Below are 23,898 nucleotides of genomic sequence, written 5' to 3' on the forward strand. Positions count from 1 at the left end.
ACATATAGTATCCGATCCGACAGCCTTGGCTAAGGTCACCCAAACATTCGTTTTCGGTTGATCCACAGGCAAATCTGCACGACAAAAAACAATTAAAATCAAGCAAAACAAGTATACCATTTGATTCTGCCCCATCTCTTTCAAGAACTAAGTTTTGGCAGAATTCTTTCTAAACAAAAACAATAACCTAAATTTTCAGCCAAAAATTAGCTTTGTTAAACAAACATTCAGCATTCAATTCGTAGACTCATAAATAACATTGGCACAAAATCAGAGTTCATGGGTTCCACCGATGCACAAAGAACGTCAGGCACAAGAGGCGTCAGGCGAGACCCGGGATCCTACCATTCGGTTCACGTCTGCGTACTTGCTTCCTCAGTTCTAGGCTCGACAACAGGTTCTGAAGTGCGATACGGTTTGACGTTTTTGGCAGGAACCCACTTAATTCCAGCACCTGTGGAAATAGAAGCATACCATTTGCCCCACGTTATTAATTGAAACGGACCTTCCATCTGTCCAGAGTCAGGGTTTCTAATTAGAAGAGGAGGATGTTCTTTCAGTTTTGCCTGTGTGCTATTTGAAAAGTGTCTAAAGATTGGTGGATCTGGTTCTGTACTTGAACTATTTAGAAAATTAAAAACATACAAAGCCTTACTCAGTCTCATCTGTGGGGTGATTTCTGTTCCCCCTCTCTGTTGATCTAATATGCGTTTTAAGGTTTGATGTGTTCTTTCAATGATTGCTTGGCTTGTGGGAGAGTGGGGAATGCCAGAAATGAGTCGAACAGCCCATTCGTTTAAAAATGTGGCCAATTTTTGAGATATGTATGCGGGACCATTGTCAGTTTTTACTTCTTGGGGTATACCCAATGAAGCAAAAGCTTGCAGGAAATGATGACAGGCATGGCTGCCAGTTTCACCTGTGTGAAGGGAAGCAAAAACTGCATCAGAGAACGTGTCTATGGAAACATGAATATTTTTAAATTTACCAAAAGAAGGCTATTTAGTAACATCTGTTTGCCACAACTGTAGGCTTTGTAAGCCTCGGGGGTTGATTGCTCCTGTAGAAACAGGAGGTTGTACCACTTGACAGTCAGGGCAAGTATGAATGATAGCTTTAGCTTGACTTTTAGTGATTTGGAACATTCGCATGGGTGCTTGTGCATTTTGGTGGAAAAAGGCATGACTCAATTTTGCTTGTTCAAAAATATTTGGCAATGTGTTAGAAATGACCATTGTCAACTTGTCCGCTCTTGCATTTCCTTCCACTAAAAATCCAGGAAGTGAAGAATGCGCCCTAATGTGAGAAACAAAGCATGGATTAGTTCTATATTGCAAAGTTATAAAAAGACATGAAAGCCAATGATGTAAAGTTTCATTACTAACATCCTTTAAAATTGAACTTTGTATTCATTAAATTAAATTAAAAGATTGAGGGAAAAGCTGAAAAACTCGAACCACAGTTGGAGTCCAGTGATGAGGTTGTCTTCTTTGAAGAGTTGATGGTCTTCTTTGAAGAATTGATGTCTCAGTCTTGAATCTTTGTTGCATCCTTGAAGCCAATTCCACAAACACCTATTGTGGTTTGTCACGTCTACTGCTTGGGAAACTTTTCTGCTTGCATGGAAAACTTTTCTGCTGTATTTGCAATGCTAACAAAACTTCAGTCTGAGGCCTATACTTTTTTAACCATTTCCTAAAAACCCTCTAACCTTAAGGATTCCAACACTTATATGGGGTGGTGTTTGGCTGGTTTCTGTTTCTTGGCTAGCTCCTCTTAGTTCCTAAAACCTTAACCTTTGGCATGGTTAGCATTTGCGCAATACATGGTTGAATTTAGCAAACAATAGTAACTTGATATATATTATTTTTAGGTTATGCGGTTATGTATTTCTTAATCATATGGTTGACCATGTATCTCTTAATCACAATCATACGGGGCTGACCATATATTTCTCAATCACATGATTGTCTATATCGGGGTTTAGTGAACAGGGCTATCTGTTACAGTTAATCTCTCTCAATGTCCTAAAACAGGGTGCTATCTGTAACTGAAAATCGATTCTTTGAAATCTGAAAGTTCAAGAGCTGCCTCTCTGCACAGTGAACTTTATTTTTCCAGAAGGAATATGAGTGTCAATAGAGGTTCTTGCTATTAAGCAACATTTGAATAAAATGCTTTTTTTTTCTTGCCTTGAGGAATGCAATTAAAATTCACTAAAGAAAAAAATTATGTGGCATCTCTTAGGAGATGGAATCAAGCTGGGTTAGCAAGGTAGGGGAAATGATGTTAAAGCTGTTAATCTTGCCATCTTACCTGAAGGTGACTAGTGCTTGCATTTCTTTGTGGTTTTGAACTATTAAAGGCATGTTGATTAATTCATTATCAAGTTTTTCTAAGTTCTTTTAAAAGATGTTGATTTTAACTTAAGGATTTACTTGAAATAGAGAGGGAACAAGCAGTACTGAACTGTACTGAACAAAGCAGTACTTAAGTCATTGGTGTAGCTATCCCTCAGTTCTTAAACTTTGTTCACAAAACAAGACTTAGCACAGTGTGATTAATGCCAACTATTTGTATTTCAATTTAGTGGGACACCTATAATACAGAAATGTTTAGATATGTTTAAAGCAGGATGACTTAATCTTTTAGGATTGTCTTGTTATTGCAGTCTTTAATCAAAATAATGCCTTCAATGACTAAACATATTAGAGTGCTCACTAAAAAAAAATCAGTAGCTATGAAGAAACATGATGAAAGGTTGTTGATCCTCAAATTGATATCTTCAGTAGTAATCATTTTGTCCCCTTCTATGAGCTGTCTACTTGTTAGTCTAAAAAGTTGGGCAAGCTATTTTTTCCTATCTAATTAATGAGGATCTGAAATGGAAGTTAACTGAACAAGGTCAGAAGAAAACATCTTTACTGTTTTGGGGGCTATGAGCAGATAATCACTTGTTAGCTCTTGGGAGAAGGACAAAAGGGTCCTGGCTCTGTTACAGTCCCATTGCCCTGTAATTTTGGTTTCAGTATTCACCTTTCTACTGCACTTTGATGAAGGGGAAGCTAAATTTAATACGTAATACATAAAGGTTTGATTTTTTTTTTCATTTGGAACAAGATACTGACAGTGTGAGAGAGTACATTACCAGTTATTCCAACTGATTTTCCCCCTTTCAAACAATTTTAGTTGAAATTCCAAGGAGCATGTTACTGTTTTATCCAACATCCATCATTGAAGATGGCTGTATATATTGATAGCTTTATTAGGTACATGTTCCCCATGGAGTTTTGAAACCTAAAAGGAGTGGGGAATTTTTGAATTGGCATGTGTTTCTTCACCATAGCACTGTCAGGTGACAGCTTGCCTGCTGTTTGGACTGTTGTAATGCAGGTGCCTATGCTGTGCTGGTGGTGAACACATTCCAGATCTTAAGCTGACTTAAACGAAACACTATCAAAAATAAATGACTGAGAGTGCAGGGAATGTCAGCACTGGGGCAGTCAAAATAAATCTTCAGGTGCAGTGCAACAGCGTCTCTTAACTGTCAAGTAAACCACAGCACAGGTTTATGTGTTGTCTGGTTTAACTAGTTCTGAGGTTGATGAAACATTTTAGCTATACAATTAGTTGCAGGGTTTAATAGCACCACACCCCAAAAGTGTTCCTTTTAGTTATTTGTGCAGGTTGTTTATAGAGATCCTAATTTTTTTTTTAATTAAGCTTGTATTTTATGCTTGTATTAAAATCCACCACTGAATTTTTTCTGAACAGGCTTATAAGGCAAATTTATTTATCATAATACTACTTCCTAGAAATAGTCTAATCCATTTCATTTTGAAAGATCTGCTAATCAATTGTCTGCCAATTATTGTTTGGGGTTGGGTTTTGTTTCTTTGGAATTGTGGTTTTTTGGAGGGAAGGGGTGGAGCGGCGGAGTTGGTTTTTTTTGGTTTGTTGGGGTTTTGCGTTTTTTTAAGACACTGTAAAATGTGTTTTCTATTTTCCAGAAAGGTTTTAGACTCAAATTTGTAACCCAGGTACAACCAGCTGTCTGTTCTGGTAAATTTCCAGGTTGCATGGGCTGCTGGTGCCTCAGCTGGCTGTGGTATGTGCAGTCAAGGGCTCCCCCTGCTGCCTTAACAGAATCAATTTAATTTGATTAATTAGCATGGAGGACTGTGAGAACCACAAATATTATAAGCAGTGTACCTTTAAACTTCAGTCTCGGATTTTATTTTAAAAATTAAACATGTTTCAGTATGTCTGTGGCAGCAAATGAGAATCCTAGTTTCTCACTTGACACAAGGAAAATAACTTAATTGTGAAGACAGTCAAACATTGGGACAAGCGTACTCAGGATACTTCCTAAGTTGAAAGGAAGGAAAACTTTAAAGACTCTTCCTTTTGATGTGAGGTTTTCTTATCCCACATGTTGGCCTGTTTCTGTGCAATGGCACTGTATCGCTTATGTCTGCTAGAGGAAATAATGATTTAGATAAGTTTTCTTTAAATACCTGGTGCATGGCTAGCACTTTCTTAAGCTTTGTTTTGTGAGACCATAGTGTGGATTGATCTTGGCTCTTCTATGTGTAAGTAAAAAGTATTCTCAGATGTAAAAGGATCTAAGAAAAATAAAGGCTGTAATAATTTTGTAGTGAAGTAGTGTGAATTAATCAGTCTACTTATCTGATCTGGATGACGTTTTCATATATTTGTTTAGTGGGACTCATTACTACCAAATGGATGGGTTTATCCTCCTTCTTAGGGTTTTATGCTCTTATGAGGAGAACCATGGAAATGTTTCTCCTACATCTTGTCTCTTGGTATTCTGCTACCAAGAGTGCAATGATAGCAAGAGAAAGGAGAGGACAACACGGTACTACCTGTTTTCAGTTCCTCTTTTCTCTTCCCTCCTTGTAGTGCCAAATATTACACCAGCAGACACAGCCTTATGCTGCTGTACCACTGCTTTCTTTTTGTGTGTGTGCATAAATGCAGAGGTTTTACGTTAACTTCTCCTTTTAGAGGCATAGCAGTGTGTGTTCTGAGAGAGAGCGGTATAGGTTTTTAAGGTTTTCATAGGCGAACACTTTAAAAAGACTGAATGTAAAGAAAGGATTATCTTTGCTAATGACTTCACTTTCTGTCAGGCAGATTTCCTCAGGTTGGGCAGGCTGCTCTGTCATCTAAGAGTGGGAGTTGTTAGTTCTCCTCAGAACTGTTATAAGGTGCAGGCACACAATGAAGTGTCTGTTACATGGGAGTACTCATAACCTTTGGAATGACCATTTGACAGGTGGTTGGTTGTTTGGTTTTTTCATACAATAATTTCTGGTCAATAATACTTTCAGTAAGCCAAAGCATATTTATAGGGCCATTTGATCCCTGTTGCCAAAGCGTATTCATAAGGCTATTTCAATCCTGTTTCTTCATAGAGAGGAAAAAAAAACCCAAGCCCTCCTAATAAATCTTTTGGGCGATATGATATCACAGAAGGCTTGGCACTGCAATATTGGATATATTAACAGGTGTGAAAATTAAAATAGGAGCCTGGCATAACAGCATTCATTGTAGTTTAGCTTTTAGTACAGATTATTCTTCAAGTTGGACTGTGAGTTAGGTAACAGAGTTGTAAAGTCTTGCTGTCCCTGTTTTTCAGACACATGTCAAACTGCAGAAACCACCTTTGCTAATGCCACTTGCAGTGCCAGCACAAGCTCTCCACTTCGCAACCATCTGTACATCTTCATCCTCGGACAGCTGCTGCTGGGAGTTGGAGGAACTCCTCTGTATACTTTGGGGACATCTTTTATTGATGATAGTGTCCCAAAACACAAGTCTTCCTTTTACATAGGTAAATTTAAAACTGTTTATAGAACACTGTCTGCATAGATTATAGACTGCAATGCATTTTAAGTATTTTTATGAATTCATCTAATTTAAAAATTTTTTGATTATTACATATGTGCATGAAGTATTTCTGCATCAGTTACAATGCAATTTAGATACTAATCTGCTCTAAGTACCAAGTCTTATCAATTTTCATTTTGTAGAGCATGGTAAAGCTTCTTTGAGCACCCTTGTGTTACCTTTTCATGTCAGTAACTGAAAATTGTTAAATGGTTCATGTCTGTAAATGACAGAATAAGTTGTTGCAAAAAACTTACACAGTATTTTTCAACACCTGTGACTAAAAGTATCAGTCAGGTCAGTAGCTAGATCATATTATATCCTTTAATAATTTAATTTACTTACCTTCTCATAGTAGGCTGTCCACTCAGTGCATATCCACTCAGTGCATAAACACTGGTGTGTCTCATCTGATCAATCCTGTTCTCTAGCCACATACAAATTTGGCACTTGGCTGGAAGTACAGAGATTGCCTCACTGGGAGTGTTTAAAAGCTAAGGAGTAGTAATACTTAGCAAAAGTTTTTAATCTTTTTCAGTCACCATTCTCTAGGTTATATGCCATTTTATTGCCAAGTTCATTGCAGTCTAAGTGTGTTTTCTATGGGTATGAAGATATTTATTTCCCCTACCTCATATGTAAGCTGGTTCAAAACATATTATCTATACTTCTTACTTGCAGGAGGAAGTCAAAACATCTCAGGTTCCAGGACTGTATTCAGACTAGAACAATATTTTAAGGGGCAAAATTGAAATAATTATCTGTTTGCATGCAAATTTTTCACAGTTTTCCGAGGCAAGTTACTTCATTTGATGCCAACAAACAGGATAGGTGCCTATGACAACTCTGAGATGAAAAAGACAAGTTTTGTTTTTGCTGTTTCTTTATTTTGAGAGGGATGATATTGAATTTTTTCTTCCTCCCCTGAATCCAGTGAAATAAATAGAGCAGAATTAGGGTTGTCTGCATAAATGGGGAAACAAGAAGTGACATGAAAACTCAGGAGAACGGTGTCAGTGTTTATACTTTTAGAAAAAGATCAATACAAAAAACTAATTCATGCACAGTCTTCAGGCAACTGAGTTGACTTCAGAAGAGCAGTGTATTCTGCCTAATATAACAAAACTGGAATGCAAGTGAGTGGGTAGGTAACTAACTATTTTCCTTGCTTCATGCAATGTGTTAAGTATTTAAGTATATTGTGTTGCTTTACCTTTTACAAGAAGGCTTATGCAGTGCAGAAAGAATAACAAAGCCCCAAAAAAACCCACAAAACAAAACCAAATAATCCCAGAACCCACCCCTAAAATGGTCCGTAAATAGCTGCCAGCACCTTTTGCTGTAAGCCTGCAACTTACAAGTTGGTATTTTCTTTATCCTCTATATTGGGTGCAGGTTCATGAGGACTGGTACATCTACAACTAAAGCTAAACAATTCCAAATGTATTTAAATTGAGTGTGTGGAAGAAAATAGGCACTTTCTAAGCTCAGTTTGAAGTTCTCTGGGATGAATATGAACTTAACTTAGAAAGTTCCTGTGACTATGTCACTGTTTCTGAAATATAGGAAAACCTGGGATATATCTACTCAGTATTTAATTTTACTTACCTGACTGTCGCATTCTGCATTGCTTTATCCTCCTGCACCCCTGTCACCCTCCTGACTCCCCCATCATTTCCTCTTACTAACTAGAGGAAAATTAAGTACTTGTGATCCATGCACTTCAGAAACAAATGAGAAATCCAGATTATTCAACCTGGGGAAATGGTAGGAATGCATGTTTATTAATTAAAGATGGATCTAGTTGCTATTAATTGGAAACCTTAATTTGCAGAGACAGTGTTCCTGCTGTCAGTGAGTGCTAAACTGCCTGCCAGAAATTTGTCTGATAGGCCAGGAATGCTATTGTGACATCAAAAAAGTCTTATACTCTTTTGTAGGGTATGGTTACACCTGCAACTTTGCAGGTTAGTGATTTCTTTTTTAGGGGGAGGGGGTTAGGGTGTTTGTTTTTGTTGCTTGTTTGAGTTTTTTTCTTTAAAACTGCCAGGAGCTGTTAAGAGCCTTGGCTTTGTATTTTAAGGCAGATATTACTCCAGTCACACACTTTGATGTAACTGTCTTCTTGTTTTAGAAAATCTAGAAAACAACTTAAGATTGAAAAATAGAAATAAGAAAGCTCTTAAAGATTGTAGTTAATACAGTTAACAACCAATGTTCATAATTTCACTATTTTTTTCACTAGTTATTTTTTAAATGTAGGCACAAATGGGGAAAAAAGCAATCTAATAATGCTTAAAGGTGCATCAGCCTTTTGCTGAACCTGAATCTTTTGAGAGCTGCAAATTTCTTTGTAGAGAGTTAATTATAGATTTTGTCTTCCAGGTGCTACAACTGTAGTGACAGTAAAAGAACAGGTTGACTTACAGAAACCCTTTGGTCTGAAGCTGACTTAAAAATGTTATTAAAAGAGAGCTTAAAAAAGTAAAGAAGTTATCATGAACTTGATGTATTTTCACTTCTAGGAGTTGGCTATGCCATGTCTCTGCTGGGTCCTGCTATTGGCTATGTCTTAGGAGGGCAGCTGCTTCAAGTTTATATTGATATCCAGATCCCAAAAAGGCAAGATACAACTAAGTTTATTGCTTCCTATTTTCTTTTTCTAATATTTTTACTAAAATATTCAGCTTTTCTTCCTGTGAGGAGAAAATTTTTCAGAAAGTACTGTGTTTTCAAAAGCTTCATTAACTTGGAAACAAGTTGCACTTGAAAAGGCTTCATGTTAGTGAGTTACTTCCTAGAGTGAGTAGTGACTCCATTGTGTGTGGAAGTTTCTCTGTAGTGCAAATAGTTCTAGCATTTAAATATTAGCTATTCTAAACCTCAGTAGCAAAAAATGGTTTTCCTTTTGCTTAGTTGTATATTCGGGGTTAAACCTCCATCTACTGATGTCTTGTGGAACTGTTTCCTTGAGCTGGAGTATTAGGATTAGGATTCTTAACTCCTAGAGAAGAGCTTGCTAGAAAATCTTTGTGTTGAATAATAGTCCATTTTTTAAAAAAGTGTTATAAATTGTACTAATAGTTAAACCAGCAGCTTCATTTACACTTTTGTTTCCTGTGTTTTAGAGCCTTCAGATTGATGCAATGGCATTCTGAACTTCTGAATTGGTTTTGGTATAACTCATTGATTGAGGAATCTTTCTAAATCCAGCATTCCCAGTATCTTCATAATGCCTCAGAATCTTGAAATCAGGGCCATAGAATAGTCTTTAAATTGGAATGACATTAACTAATGAGTTGAAGGCTACATTTGGTAGAATTCAGTATTTTTATAATTGCCCAGTGAAGGTGGTTTAAACAAGCAAACAATAAATTTAATATAAAACTAAGGAAAATAGCAATATTAAAAGGCTTTGTTTTAAAATGTATTAAAAAGAAATATTCCAACTCACTAAAATGTGAAATTCAGAAAGGTAAACCTGCTTTTTCTGAATTACTTTTCCAGTACAAAGATGGATCAAGATGACCCACGTTGGCTTGGAGCATGGTGGATAGGATTTCTTGCATGCTTTTTTCCAGTTTGGCTTCTTATAATACCTTTTTCATGCTTTCCAAAGCACCTACCAGGTAAAGGTTTAGCAATGCTTGGCTACTTTGAAAGAGACATTTGTTCATATTTTTGAGTTATAGAGTACTGAACCGAATGTTTCCTGTTTGATTTTGTTTCTCAGTTAACTGTCTTTGACTAAAATCTGAGGACAAATTTGTTTGTTTGGTTTTTTGTTGGTTTTTTTTTGTTTTGTTTTTTTTTTTTTTTGTTGTTGTTGTTTTTGTTTGTTTCCTCCTCCAATATGCAGCCTTTAAAACAAGGTGAATCAGCTAGAGGGAGGATCTCGTGTATGGTGGTCTTGTCCATGGCCAGGGGGTTGGGAATAGATGATCTTCAAGGTCCCCTTTCAAATCAGCCCGTGATTCTGTGATTCTCTGTAATGATGGACTGGACTGGAAACAAATACCTAAGTGTGGAGACTTGTGGTCAAAGTTTGAAAGGTGCTTGTAGCTAAGCAGCCAAGACTGTATTTAAAGCTTCTGTGTTACACAGCAAGAACAGTGTAGAAATTCCATGAGCATCCAAAGGGACTTACTATGGTAATATTGAAGGAGAAAAATGATGGAGGAGAAAAAGAAAAAATAAAGTAGGAAATGGAGAATGTGAGGATGATTTAGAAAAAAAAGGGGCTTCAGCATACTCTGAAGTTTTTAGGATGTCCCTGATAATATCTTCTTGCAGCCAAGACCTTCCAATGTCCAATGAAAGTACAATGCTTTCAACAAACATCTTTGTTCAACAATACAGTATTGATCTCTTTAAAAATCTGTGCCAATAAAACAGGCAAGAAGACCTGTAATATCTGAAAGCACTTTCCCAACTAAAGGAAACAAAAGTTTTTGTGGTTCACATTGTCTAAGAGTGCAGGTATTCAGTGTTTTCATTGTTGATAAATATGACTATTTGTAGGAACTGCAAAAATTCAGTCTGAAAAAATCCCTGAAACTCATGATGATGGAGGTCAAGTACTGATTCAGACCAATGATATTGGACAAAGTTTTAAAGACTTTCCTATGGCTCTCCTGGTAAGAAAAAATTCAAATTTGCTAAAACTGAATATATTCTGAGAAATGAAATTATTTTCCAGATGTTAGAGGCCTATAGAAATGACTTTTTGTGTTGTGAAAGGGAAAACTTCAATATTACTGATAACTTAATGCACATTCATTTTGTTGATGCCTGAGATTGTTAGAAAGGCATATTACTGGAGTTCCATTTCAGAGGATCTCCTTTTAAAATATAATGACTTTAGTTGGTACCAAAATCAAATAATTTCCAGAGTGTTATGATAATTTCTCCCCATAGATACTCTTGAGGAATCCAGTGCTCATGAGTCTAATAGTAGCCAGCTCCTCAGAAGCTTTGGTTGCCACTGGATTTGCCACATTTCTACCTAAGTTTATAGAAAATCAGTTTGGAAAGTCGTCAAGTTTTTCAGCAACTCTTGGAGGTAATATGGCTTTTTAATTTTAAATCTTATATATATATTGTGTTGAACACTTCATTAACATTAGAGGTGGAAGATTATATGGGTATCTTTTTTGTTTGAGATGTTTGTGAATGTACTTAGGTGGAATGCAGTAATCAGAGCAGTATTTTTGTTATTCTTGCCTGCCCTTAAATATTCTAGTATTACTTAAGTACTCTACATATTCAGAGTAGACTGAGGATTTTATGTGCTGATGAAACTTTTAGTTTACTAGTAGTTTATTCCTTTCTTATTCTTGGTGAAAAACATTTAATTTTCCTGTATTTGAAATTGCCTGAAGGAGCAGTAGTATCTTAGTCCCAACTAAAACAATCACGATGAAGGGCAACTAGGGAAAAAAAGCAGTGCTTGTCACAAATAAGAAGTTGATTTTGCCTTTCTCTTCTTTAATTCCACAATGACATTACAATGAGTTTGCAATAACATGACTGATCAGAATATGTAGTAAGTCTGTTATATAACTGGCTCTGCTGTAGTTGGGTTACTGTCACTTATTTTTATCTGATATGCAGAACTTATATGTAGACCAGGAGAGAGCTTCTATGAAAAACTGAGTATTGGAGGAACAGAAAACATCAGATAGAAGAGCTGTGCTCAGTAGACTCACGTTATTGACATAATTAATTCTGAAGAATAGCAACCAGATCAAGTCAGAAATGTCCATAATGCAAACAGATGCTTGCAATATGCAGATTTAATATTCATAGAAAGTGTCATGCTAAGCTGTAGAGTGCTGCACTATAACTGTGGTAGTTGAGCTGCTCTTTTTCCAACAGAAATGTGTTTGGGAAAGACTTCCTAAATTACTTCTCTGGGCAATATTAGATAGTATCATTGCATCAAAACAAATAATCTGTAATTTTACATAAAAACACATTGGAATATATGCTCAGTTGTTAACCAGAGACTAGGAGTGAAGTGAAAAGCTGTGTTGCATTTTTTGTCAATAGACCTTGACTGAATGTCTTTGAGTTGAAAGTATTGAGAGTGCCTATTAAATGTACATCTTTAAAGAAATGCCTACAGTAACGTTGAAAGCTGGCTGTACCTGAACTGAACTAATCAGTCTAAGCATTACCAATGGTTGTGGAAACTATTTAAACTGTCATTGACTGTGGTTTGTGGAATTCCCAGGTCTGTGGCCTGGGCAGTTTTGTCACTGTACCTGAACTGTTTGTAAAGTTAGCTGTCTCAGGTTGGTGTAAGTTATACTGAGTTCTGTGTTGTATTATACATTAGCCATATAAAAATGCTCAGTTATTTATCTGGAGTGCAAAGAGGATAAATCATGGTAGACTATATAGACTATGACAGCAAATCTGACCCACTGATCTAGACTTCTTTAAATCTTTCAGTAGATGTCTTCTTGCATCTTGTGTTTCTTGTATAACAGAGTTTATGTTCTTTTATTAACAAGTTCATAACAGATGTATAAGAAAGAACATGGACATGTCAAAAAACCACTGAAAGAATGAAACAGGATTTTCTGTTTTCGTGGAGACACCTACTGGTGTTCAGACATTCCCACCCCATAGTGCTCCTAAGTCATCTAGTTTGGCTGTATCGAAGTTGGGTTTTGGACAACTATAAATTATACTTTCCAGTTAAAGCTCTGGAAAGGCTAAAGGTGATGTAACAGTACAATAAATTGCTCATGTATTTAGATTCTGGTAGTATGGTTTGAAAGCAATACCGCATGGACTGCTTTTTGCAGGTAACTGTTTTGATGTTTGTTTTTCTTAGCATAAAATTGCGTCACAGTTAAGTCTTGCACTTTTATGTAACTGCTCCTTGTCTTTTTTTCCTCTAGGACTTGTACTAATTCCAGGAGCAGCACTAGGCCAAGTCATAAGTGGTGTCTTGGTTTCCAAGCGCAAAATGGATTTGAAAAGCATAATCAAGTTCATGATAGTCACCTGTACAGTGGCCTTAATATTAAACACAGTGTTTTTATTTGCTAAATGTGGGAATGAGCCTTTTGCAGGTGTCTATGAAACATATAATGGGTAAATATATTTAATGCACTCTTGGCTTTCATATTAATATTTATTCAATTGCCATAGTTTCAAATAGTACACACCAGCAGTATTTAAAAGCAGAAGGAAGGCAACTAGCTATTCCAGAAGTCTGCTCTCAAGTGGTCAGTTATCCCATTATAAATTAACAGAGGCAACAGCAGCTGTTTGAAGGTCTGTCAAAGAGCTAGATGGGGCTGTGCAAGATAATTCAAGTAGTCTGGTACTTAGGAACTGATAGATGCCGTCTAAAAAAATCATAGGTGTCAATTGTATGCTGTGTAAGTTGACAAATAACTTACCAATACCATTTTATTGTTTTCCCAAATCCCCCATTTTATGCAAAGGCTAGATACTGCTATCTTGTATCAAAGCATAATCTCATAGTTCTTCTCCAGTGCATAAAGAGACACTTGAAGCTAAATGAGATGGGGAAGAGGAGTGGTGCAGTTTGCTGACACATTAGCATGATGTGTACCATGAAAACAGAGGAAATGGGTTGGGGAGGAAATTGGTTTTGTAGCCTCAAATGCCCATGCAAGTTGGTGGAAAGTAGAAATTTACTGGTATGCAAAAGTATGCAAAATGAATCAACAAAGTTCCATACACTGGTGACTGAAAGAAAATAAAAAACCTTGAAGCCCAAAAAGGCCCAAGTTATGACTCATTCTGATTTCATCTTTACAACTTATTATATAAATTGACAGCATATTTAAAGGCCAGTGTTGAAATTGGATGACTAAAATATGGCTTTGTGACAGATGACTTAGACAACTGAGAACTGTGAATCATAATTCAGATTTTGGCTACAGCAAGGTTATAGTTACATATTTAGTGAAAGAATCTGTAGTCATCAATAAAATGCTGAAGATACAGTATAGAAAATGGTACCTGTATATCAGGTCCTATGGTAACAGGCAGCAGATAAAAGTTACAGCTGAACTGATTGTCATCCTAAGTTATATACCACTAACGTGTATTTTACAGTTTTGTGTACTTTATCAGTTATGTAGCTTAACTATTGCTAAAGGCTACTTAGCTACAGCAAGTTAACCAAGTTGGAAGTTAACCAGTCCTGAAATATATCTCTTCTCTTGGTATCCATTATAAGAAATGGCTCATTTCTACCTTATGCAGTATTACTGGTTGGCTTATACTTTACTGGATGTGTGCATCAGAATAGTTAGTGGCATTAATACAGTGCCAGTTCTTAAACTGTTTTCCATACAGAAATAAAATATGTTTTAAAAGCAGTAGCTGTTTTAAAGCAGAAATTTAAAAAACTAATAAATGTGTAAACTTGTACAAGAACAGCCAAGTTCTTTGCCTTCATGCTACTGAACAAATGCTTCTGAATTAATAAGTTGTGAGACTACTCTGAGAGTTGACTTAGAATTTGATGTAGATTTTTGTCGAGAATTTAAAGAAATCCTTCATGGCAAGCATTATCTTCTTATTGAAAAATAGCTCAGAAAGGTGAGAGAAGCTTTTGCAGGTTTTGTCTCAGAAATATATGAGTACAGGATCACTTGTTTGTGTTAATGAAAGCAGCATGTTACTTTTAGTTACTTTTATTACTAAATAGGCTATCAGCAGAACTAACATAATTTTGTCCAACAGGCACTTCAGGGAATTGCTTTTGCCAAATTCTGTTGCCCAGTGCTTCCCTTAAAACTTGAAGGAACAGAAATGCAGTGACTATTTCTGTTCTGTTCTGTACTTTATTTCCACGTGTCTCTGGGTCTCTTGATTAAAAACTCCAATAGAGTTTTTTAATGAGCAATTGATGGTCTCATCAGCTAGATTTTTTAGAATAGCCAGGGGTATCTTTTTTGTTTTATTTTTCTCTGACTGGGTATAACTAAGTGTTCATTCCCTCTTTGGAGGTCAGGGAAAGAAACACTGCACATGTAAACAGGACAAATCCCACCAAATTGATTAAATATTTCTAGGCTTTGCATGCCTCTCAGGCTAGGAAGGCACTGAATGTACAAATCTGATTAGTGAATTTGCTTATGGTGCAAAGTAGTTCATTCTTTGTACTTAGAAGAATTGAAGTTAGTTTGCTTAGGCTTAAAGCACAAATTAATTTAGTGGCGTTCTGCTGAATTACAACAAAATTGATTTTATATGTAGTTATGATGTCCCTTATATTCCATTTGAAGTCTGACTGTATGTAAGTTAATTCCTACATAAACTATTTCTTCTATTAGTATTTTTTTGTAATCTCAAATTCTCACAAATAAACATACCTTTAGATAATTGATGTGGAACTTTAATTTTACAGTACAATATTTAAACTCTAGTGGCAGTGCCAGAACTTGGATTTAGCTGACTGAACTTTTAAGCTGTGAAAATTCTTTACTTATTAATGAACTACAATTTGAAAATCAAAGGATGTTTTTATTCTCTCTGGTTATGCCTTAGGACAGTCCTCACACAAACCAATGTGATCTTTCATGCTAATAGTACAGTGGGACTACTTCAAATAAAACCGTACGATTACCTGTATTAGAAGTAAATTGAAAGTAAATATAGTGTGCAAGAGTTAAAGTAAACTCTGTTATTAGTTATTCCTTAAAGAGCCAGAGGAAATCTTTAAGGTCCTTCAGGGTGTCATTGCACTCTGCATTTAAAGTGTACAGTTGTCTTTGTGCTCATACAATTTAGATGTCTCCATGGCAGTGTTAGAAATAGTAAAAGTAAGGTGGCTTTGCAACTGGACTCAAATCAAAAAAGGGGAAGAATGTTGGAGTATGATCAGTAGAATAAACAACTCCAAATACTGGTTTTAATCTTGTATTTTTTTCTTGAAATTATAAATGGAAGAAATTCAAATACCTAAGTGGGAGGAGGAGGATGATATAAGATTTGGGCTGAGATGCAGAATTTTGTAATCTCTTTTTTTAAGTGGAAATTGGAGGAATAATCTTTGGATAGAATAACAGCATAAAAAACCCTAGGTGTATAATAAATGGAAAATCCAGAGCTCTAACTACTATGCTTATTTTTAAACAACTAAGTGCATAAGTAACATGAATAGAGTATTTTAAAATTTATTATGCTATAAATATTGCTTTGCTTGTTTACATATCTTCTGTTTTCCAATTGCTTTTTTAAAAGCCTATTAACTTCTGCTTTTCAGAACAGGCACTCTGTATAACTTAACAGCACCATGCAATGCAAACTGCCGGTGTTTGCGCTCCATATACTACCCAGTTTGTGGCAGTGATGAAGTCCAGTACTTTTCTCCCTGTTTTGCGGGTTGTGCCTCATATCTTGTAAACAACATGAAAAAGGTACTTTATGCAATGAAGATAGCTGATATGGTTTGTTCTGGTTTCCTGTAAAATGCACTGTATTTCAAGATGTCTTTCCTCCAATACCAAATATAGGTTGTATTTAACAAAATCCAGCAATTACAATACACAGTTCATTTACGGTACCAGTGTGACTCCCACTGCTGATCTCAACATGTTCACTGCACAGTGCTGGGCCTCCCCAGTTATTGGGAAGGTATTCATGGGTTGAAGCCGGGTCAAGCTCATTACTCTCTGAAATGTTGCTGGTAGTTGTCTAGCTTTTTATACTGTGTGTTGGAACTATACTCCCTTCCCTTCACCACCCCCCATGTTCATGCTGGTCTGGCTAACTTAGGAAAATGTTTCCACTCTCTTAATGAACTCAGAAGCATTTACATCTCTTTTGATTCACTGAAGTGGCACAGCTGTTTGTTTTCTATATAGCTTTCTTTGCAACATTTCTGGTCATTCACAGCCTCCGTTGTTCTGTGAGTTTTCTGGGCACAACAGTCTTTCCCACCTCTGGGCCTTCTTTTGTTCTAAGGGTTTACTGGTTAGCCACAGTGTTTCTCATTTGTGTGATGCCATTCTCCAAGTGTACATCTACCAGACTTCCTAATGCTGAAAATAAGTTAAATCTAAATGTACTTTAAATAGAATTGACAATTGGAAAAGTCAGCAATTATCTTGAGGTTCTGAAGAACCTGCAGTTCTTATCTAGATCTTTAAGCAAAATGCAGTGTTTATTGTATACATATACATGACAACCTGCTTCCGTGAGTTTTGAAAACTTGAATCTCAGTAGCCCCTGATGCAGGAATGGTAAGCTGTGAAAGTGCCTAGGTTATTATCAAGCCTTCCTGGAACTGAGGGGCTTTCTGTGCTTATCTCTTCTAGTACAATAGACTCTTGAGAAGGGATGTGGGAGCAGTATAGAGAGATCCAAAAAGCAAGCTGACACAGGAAAGGCCTTTATACTTTTATATTGGAAAATGAGAGAAGGTATTATCCATAAGAAAATGTAGGAGAGTAACTACTTCTTGCAGTCAAAATTTCACACTTTGTTGACATGTTATATTTTTTTTTGAAAACAAACTCTGTGAGTTTAGATAAAGAGCATATTCCATTTGTTCACCTGCATATAGAAGTGGTACTATATTGCTTCTATTCTTTCCTGTTAAAGTCTGAAGTGTAGTGCTTGCCTCTCTGCATATGGTTTGCCTCTAACCTCTGCAACTTTTTTATGAGTGTAGCTAAAAGCTTACAAAGCATACAAAATGGAGGCTGTCACTGTCTTTTTAGGTCAAAAATCCAAAAATACCTTTTGCTCAGGTGAGGTGGATCAGTCAAATTCTGGTGAGCCAGTTTTAAAAATTAATCTTATTGTCATGTGCTCATCAGGAAATTAACTGTTTCCCATATAGGAAGGTCAATGTTTATTCTTGTCGTCTGTGATGCAAATGTAATGAAAATTTACCAAAAGGTGTCATTTTGTGACGTTCTGGGAGCTAAATTTTGTCTTATAAATTATTCGTAGACATACCACAACTGTTCCTGTATTGGGAAATCAAAAAGAAGAAATGGTTCAGAAGACTTTCTCTATGAAGCTGTTCCTGGGAAATGCCCAACAAAATGCAAACTTTTACCTTTATTCCTGGTCTTCTTCTTTTTTACTGTTGTTTTTACATTTATGGCTACTACTCCAACAACCGTGGCCATTCTCAGGTACATTTTTTGGTCTGCAAGAAAGGTGACATTGTTTTGAAAACTACTGTCAGTGAAATACTTAATTCTTTTGCTTTGCAATGCAGTATTTTAACAAGGTTATGTAGTAAGCAAGCAGTACTTTAAACAGAGCATAGTCATACCACTGTTCACTCTTGTTAGTAGATGAGTTTTGAAATTATTTTTAAAAAATTTCTCTAGCATGCAGCAAAGTCCATTTTATGAATTTTGAGCACTCTTGACTGTTTTAGTTGAAGCAAAAAGGAATAAATGTGCTTTGTGCTTTGATCAAGAAAATATTTGTCTAGCCTATTGATAGCGTAGGCAATTCAAATTGTGTCAGGAAAAGGACAAAATAACAATTAGTCTTCTATTTTCTACCTTAGATTCCTGTCTCAATTCAGAGTTCTAGCTTGAAAAATTGTAGTCTGTCAAGAACTGTAGACTATTTCCCATGATACTGATTTTGTATGTATGGTGGTCACTAGTATAAAATGTGATAGTGAGTTAACCAGTGGTTTTGCCGTCTTCCAAATTGCTGAAGCTTATATGCATGAAATATAGTTTTTGTTTGTTTTTATTTTTAAAATCTGCTTCTCATTCTGAATTCAGAGCTCTTTTGTGTTTGTTGAAGTCAAACTACAAGTTTGACTTGTAGTTCTAATACTTCCAGTTAAAAGATAACCATGATGCAATAGCATGTTGCTTTGTGAGGATGTGGCTAGATGCCCTTTGGCGAGAGGCTGAGGAAATCAGTAATATCCTACCAACAGTGCTTTGTAATAGCCTCGTGTCCAGGTTTGGTGTAAATCTGGAATTAACAGCTTGTCATTAGTGTGGAGGCAGAATAGCATAAAGTTCTGCATTATCTTCAAATTTGAGCTGACATAGTTTTATATTAGTAATTCTAAGCAGCAACATTTGGATATTTGAATCCTTATATAATTCAGCTGAAATAGTGGAACAGTTTTTTATGAAAAAAGGACTGTAAGTAGATTAATTTTCAAAGACTAATTTAAATAGCTAAAATGTCAGTAAATTTTACAGTATATTCCAATGTCTTTTCTGTAAGCCTTTGTTGTGCAATTTCAAACATAAATTCATATATTCATGACAGTGTTCTACTGCTAGGAAAAATCTACTGCATGATGCGGAGCTCATTCTCCTTCTCTTAATTGCCTTTATAAATAATAGAATCCAACACTTACTTCTTTATGTATAGTAGCTCTGGATTGCATCCTAACACTATTTTAATTTCCTTGGTTATTCTATGGAAAAAATGTTTATATCAGGACGCTGATAGCAAGCTTCCTTTTTATTTATACTATTTTGTTAAACTAGTTAAATCTAAAATTTCTTGATGGGCTACTGGTGTTTTTTTCAGTCTTTTATCTAAACACCATTTTAAATAGTTGGGTTACTTGTTCTGCACACTGGATTTATAAACCCTTCAGCATTTAACAGGTTAAAAGAGTATATAGAGAAAGCATATTCACTGAGGGACACAGCACAGAAGTAGAAACTGTTTACTCTGTCTTAAACTGCAAATCTTGTTTACAGATGTGTACCAGATAAACAGCGTTCATTTGCTCTTGGAGTAAAGTTACTGTTTCTGCGAATACTGGGTATGACTTTCTTGTTGAAACATTGAGAAATCTACTTATTTGACATTTTTTTTTCTCAACTTTAAAATAATGCCTTAAAAAACTTTCAGGGGCGCTTGAAGCAGTCTGTCATTGGCTTATGGAATACACTTGTAAGGTTACATCTGGATTCAAATTCATTGTTAATAGGGCATTCATGCTCTCTTTAGCCTTTCTCACTCTTACAAGCACAAGCCAAATAGAGGTAACTGCCATTCTTTCAAGTTAAACACACCTGGTGCTATTTTCCCCAGAAGAAGGCCTATTCTGAAAACTGAGATAAGAAGAACTGATGTAATAGAAAACAGTTTCATGTAACATCTGAAATCCAGAAGTTTAAAAGAAAAATGAATATGTGGAGCCTTTCCTCTTCTTCTTCCTTTAAAATGTCTTTTACTAACTTCAGCATTTCTTAAGATAGATAATTGTGCATAATTATTTACAGAGTATAATGTGGGAAGTATAATACTTTAATTCCATATCTAAGCATCTCCAGCATTTCAGTAGGACAGATGAATCTTTTTAAGTAAAACAAGGGTAAGCGTATGTATTTTCTGGTCCACAAGCATTTGAATTTTCTCAGGCATAATGAAAATTCTTGTTTTAGTAGTAGACAGTTTTTAAATGGTATATTTAATTCAAGACTGGGACAAGACACAGTTGCTGATTGGACTTTCATGCCAATATTTAGTACTGTAGCCATTCCCTCTCCTTTCAGATTACATATCTAACACTCGCAGTAATGATTTCCGCCTTGCTGTATTCAAACTGTGATTAATATAAGTTATTCTGCTGATAAAGTGTAATAAAAGAAACATCCCCACAGGTATAAATAAGCTGGAAGTCTGTGATCAGTGTTGTATAAGGGTCCCTCTGATTGACTTAACTCAGAGTTCAGATATTTATGCTAGATCTCGAACTCCTGACTTCACTGTGGAGTGATAGAACTTTTTGCACTGCTTGTACTATGGCTGAAGAAGGCAGTACCAGAGTTACTTACCGGGACCTTTTTTTGCTGTAGGCTTTAAGAATTGCACAGGGGTTTTAAGCTGAAGATCTAGTGAGTGACATAGCTACTTGGTTAGCTCTAGGAGAGTTTAGGCCTTGGGTAGTTGGGTAGACATGCAGTGATGTACCTGGTGTGTTTATTCTAAAATTGGCTGTACTTGGATGCAATACACTTGTGCATTATAACACACAAAAATCACATGGAGTTAATAAAATCTGTACAAGAATAATTTTAAACAGTGCTCTTTTTTTTATGAAATTTTTACTGGAAGCTTTGCTACATATGAGGAATAGGGAGAAATGTGTAACTGAACATTTAACATAATTATATTTTAGTTCTCAATTTGGAACAGGGTGGTGTGTATGGTCAGAAGAAAGGAACTTTTTTCCTTTCAGTTACATTCCTGATTTCTTGATTAGTTTTTTCACCATTGATTTTAATTTTTTTTTTCTAGTGAATACAGAGGAAGTTAAGAATCTCAAGTCTTTGAATAAATTTCTTGCTTAACCAAGTGTATAATGAATTAACTCTCTGCATCCTACCTGTTAACTGAGAGCATTGCTAGGTGCAGACTTACTATGTAATATGAAGCCTATGACTTTGATTAAAATAGTTACATTTAGTGTCTGGTTCTCCCATTTTATCTTCCCCACCAGCTTAGCATTTCACATGAAAACTAGTATGTCAAGTAACTCAAACATTCTAATGTGTTGCTGTGTTTTTTAGGTTCTATTCCTGGACCAGTTTTGTTTGGTGCTGCTATAGACAACAGTTGTACTCTGTGGGATATTGATGAATGTGAAACTAAAGGAGCTTGCTGGGTATATGACAATGAGAGAATGGCTTATTTGCTCATGGGCATAAGTAAGTCTTTTATATTAAATACATATACTAGGTAATATATATACTGACCTTGTCCACTAGATAGGGATTATTTTGATATAAAACCTTACACTTTTTATTTTTGGCAGCAGTGTTTTTTAACTTACTTTCATAAATGATCAGCAAAATATTGCAGAAGGAGAAACACCACAGTAAGTAAACCCTAAATATTACTTTAAAAACTCCTTTAAAAATTACACAAAATAGTTTTGGTCTTTGATCTTGCTTCATTGTCATACTTATTTACTAGATTTTTAAGGGACTGGCTCACACTACAGTCTGTCTTCAGAGCAGTGAGCATGAACAGGGATGTGAAGATGATGAGAGGGATGGAGCACCTCTCCTATAAAGAAAAGGCTGAGAGAATTGGGTTGGTTCAGCCTGGGAAAGTGAAGTCTCCAAGCTGACCTTTTTGAGGCCTTTCAGTATCTGAAGGGGAGCCTACAAGAAAGATAAATGGAGAAGGACTCTATAAGAGAGAATAGTGATGGAACAAGGGGTAGTGGACTGAAACTCAGAGAGTAGGTTTTGGTTAAATATTAGGAAGAAACTGTTCACTGAGAGGCTGGCCAGGCATTGGAACACGTTTCACAGACAAGTTATACATGCCCCATGCCTGGAAGTATTCAAGGTGTGGAGCCTTGAGCAATCTGATCTAGTGGAAGGTGTGCCTGCCCCCAGCACAAGAGTTGGACAGACTTTAGATTCCCTTCCAACTCAAATCATTCTGTGATTATCTGGGTTGCGTGTTGGCAGTTAAGGTCTGGGGAGATTTCTTTCTCTTTTTGTATCTCAGTTCTTTTCTGTAACTTTATATAAAGTTCTTGAAAATATGTCTGAACACTTGTCCGAAAAAATCCTGACTTGTTTAACAATTTGTTCCCTTCAAACGTGTGGTATATATGCCAGTGGGAGAGAGGGTGTAGGCTAAGCTTGCATGAGATTAAGTGCTGATGTCCTGTCTTCTAGCAACTGTGATATTTACAGTGTGTGAGCTGAAGTACTGATGTCTAATCCTGAAACTGAAAAAGCAGCAGTCACAACTTGAGGATAAGGATCTCAAGGCATATTTGTGATCAAATACAATCCCTCTGGTTTTGCCCTTCTCCTTGGCCTTCCAAGTTGTGCAAACACCTTTCTATAGCCTTCTAAGACATCTGACCAGAGAATACTTAAGAGATATTCTATGTGGAAAGCTTTAGTTTCTGGAAAAGAGAATATTCATATAACAAATTACAGTACTGAAACAAGAAATAAGAAAGATTTGCACTTCAGGCTAGAATGGGGTGAAGAAATACAGGAGCAAAGCAAAAATTGGCAGGCAGGTGAGTGATCTGAATTCAGTTGTATGACTGTCTTTATCTGCCCTTTGTCATTCATGTAGAGTACATTTAAATGAAGGCTGTGAATTTCAGTCTTACAGGGTGTATGTAACTCACCATATGAAGCTTTATAAATGAGTGAAACACTTCCTCTGCTACTGCAAGTGAGTGTGATAAAAACTCTCTCCTGTTCTTTCATTCAGGTGCTGCTTGCAAAATCGTCACAATCATCTTTGTGATCATGGCAGTGTATTTCTACAAGCCTCCACCATTAACTAAAGCCCTGCAACAAAAGACTTCAGAAAAGGTATCTGCTGTACACACATAAATTACGAGCAAATCAGGGACTTTTGAAAGAAAACTGTAAAAATATAAGCATTATTACAACACTTGTACCAAAGTTCTTGTACACCATTGCCTAAATATAAAAGATCATATTCAGCATTGAAGAACTTGAAATATTTTGAATCTGCGCTATTCTTTAGTTCATTTAGTATTCCATTGTGGCTGTCCAAAGAAGTCACACTGAAATTTGCAGTCTAATTTTAAAAGTCTAGTATGAAACTTAATTGAAGTAAGATGGAATACTCTGATCATAAAACAGGAAAAATAAAGTGAACTGAGCTGTGTTTATCCCTAAATGTTACTGTAGTGGGAGAAAACAATTGACTTGGTATGTTGAAGGGAACTGTGTATGTTTAGAGAGGACTTAATGTGCACATAATTTGGGCTAGTGCCTTTGGGGATTTTTCTGTAGGAACACTTGGCAAAGTGCATGTTTGGCTATGTTCTAGAAATATTTTTACATGTTATCTTAATGGCATAAGTTCATATTTTAATATTTGTAGGAGGATGTCAATAGTTATGATAGAATAGCTGGGTTGTAAAATCAAAGTATTTGTTAATTTATGTACTTGAGTTTGTCTGGATTATATACAGAAAGTTGCTGCCCAGCTGCTTTATTTCAGCAATCTAAAAATGCTTCT

General features: G+C 36.0%; 1 protein-coding gene across 1 annotated transcript in view; it reads left to right on the forward strand.

The window, feature by feature from the left end:
• The window catches only part of LOC131096034 (solute carrier organic anion transporter family member 4C1-like), a 37,695-nt gene extending 14,455 nt beyond the window's left edge, over window positions 1-23,240 (forward strand). Inside the window, exons 3-13 of the mRNA XM_058044260.1 lie at window positions 5,663-5,857; window positions 8,439-8,535; window positions 9,421-9,542; window positions 10,435-10,550; window positions 10,831-10,975; window positions 12,825-13,020; window positions 16,175-16,328; window positions 17,869-18,056; window positions 19,617-19,681; window positions 21,435-21,572; window positions 23,116-23,240. Of these exons, the coding sequence (XP_057900243.1) occupies window positions 5,663-5,857; window positions 8,439-8,535; window positions 9,421-9,542; window positions 10,435-10,550; window positions 10,831-10,975; window positions 12,825-13,020; window positions 16,175-16,328; window positions 17,869-18,056; window positions 19,617-19,681; window positions 21,435-21,572; window positions 23,116-23,240 (1,541 nt within the window). The remainder of the gene's footprint in view (window positions 1-5,662; window positions 5,858-8,438; window positions 8,536-9,420; window positions 9,543-10,434; window positions 10,551-10,830; window positions 10,976-12,824; window positions 13,021-16,174; window positions 16,329-17,868; window positions 18,057-19,616; window positions 19,682-21,434; window positions 21,573-23,115) is intronic.
• The last annotated feature ends 658 nt before the right edge of the window (window positions 23,241-23,898 follow it).

This window comes from Melospiza georgiana, chromosome Z (genome assembly GCF_028018845.1).
Source record: "Melospiza georgiana isolate bMelGeo1 chromosome Z, bMelGeo1.pri, whole genome shotgun sequence".
Classification (NCBI taxonomy): domain Eukaryota; kingdom Metazoa; phylum Chordata; class Aves; order Passeriformes; family Passerellidae; genus Melospiza; species Melospiza georgiana.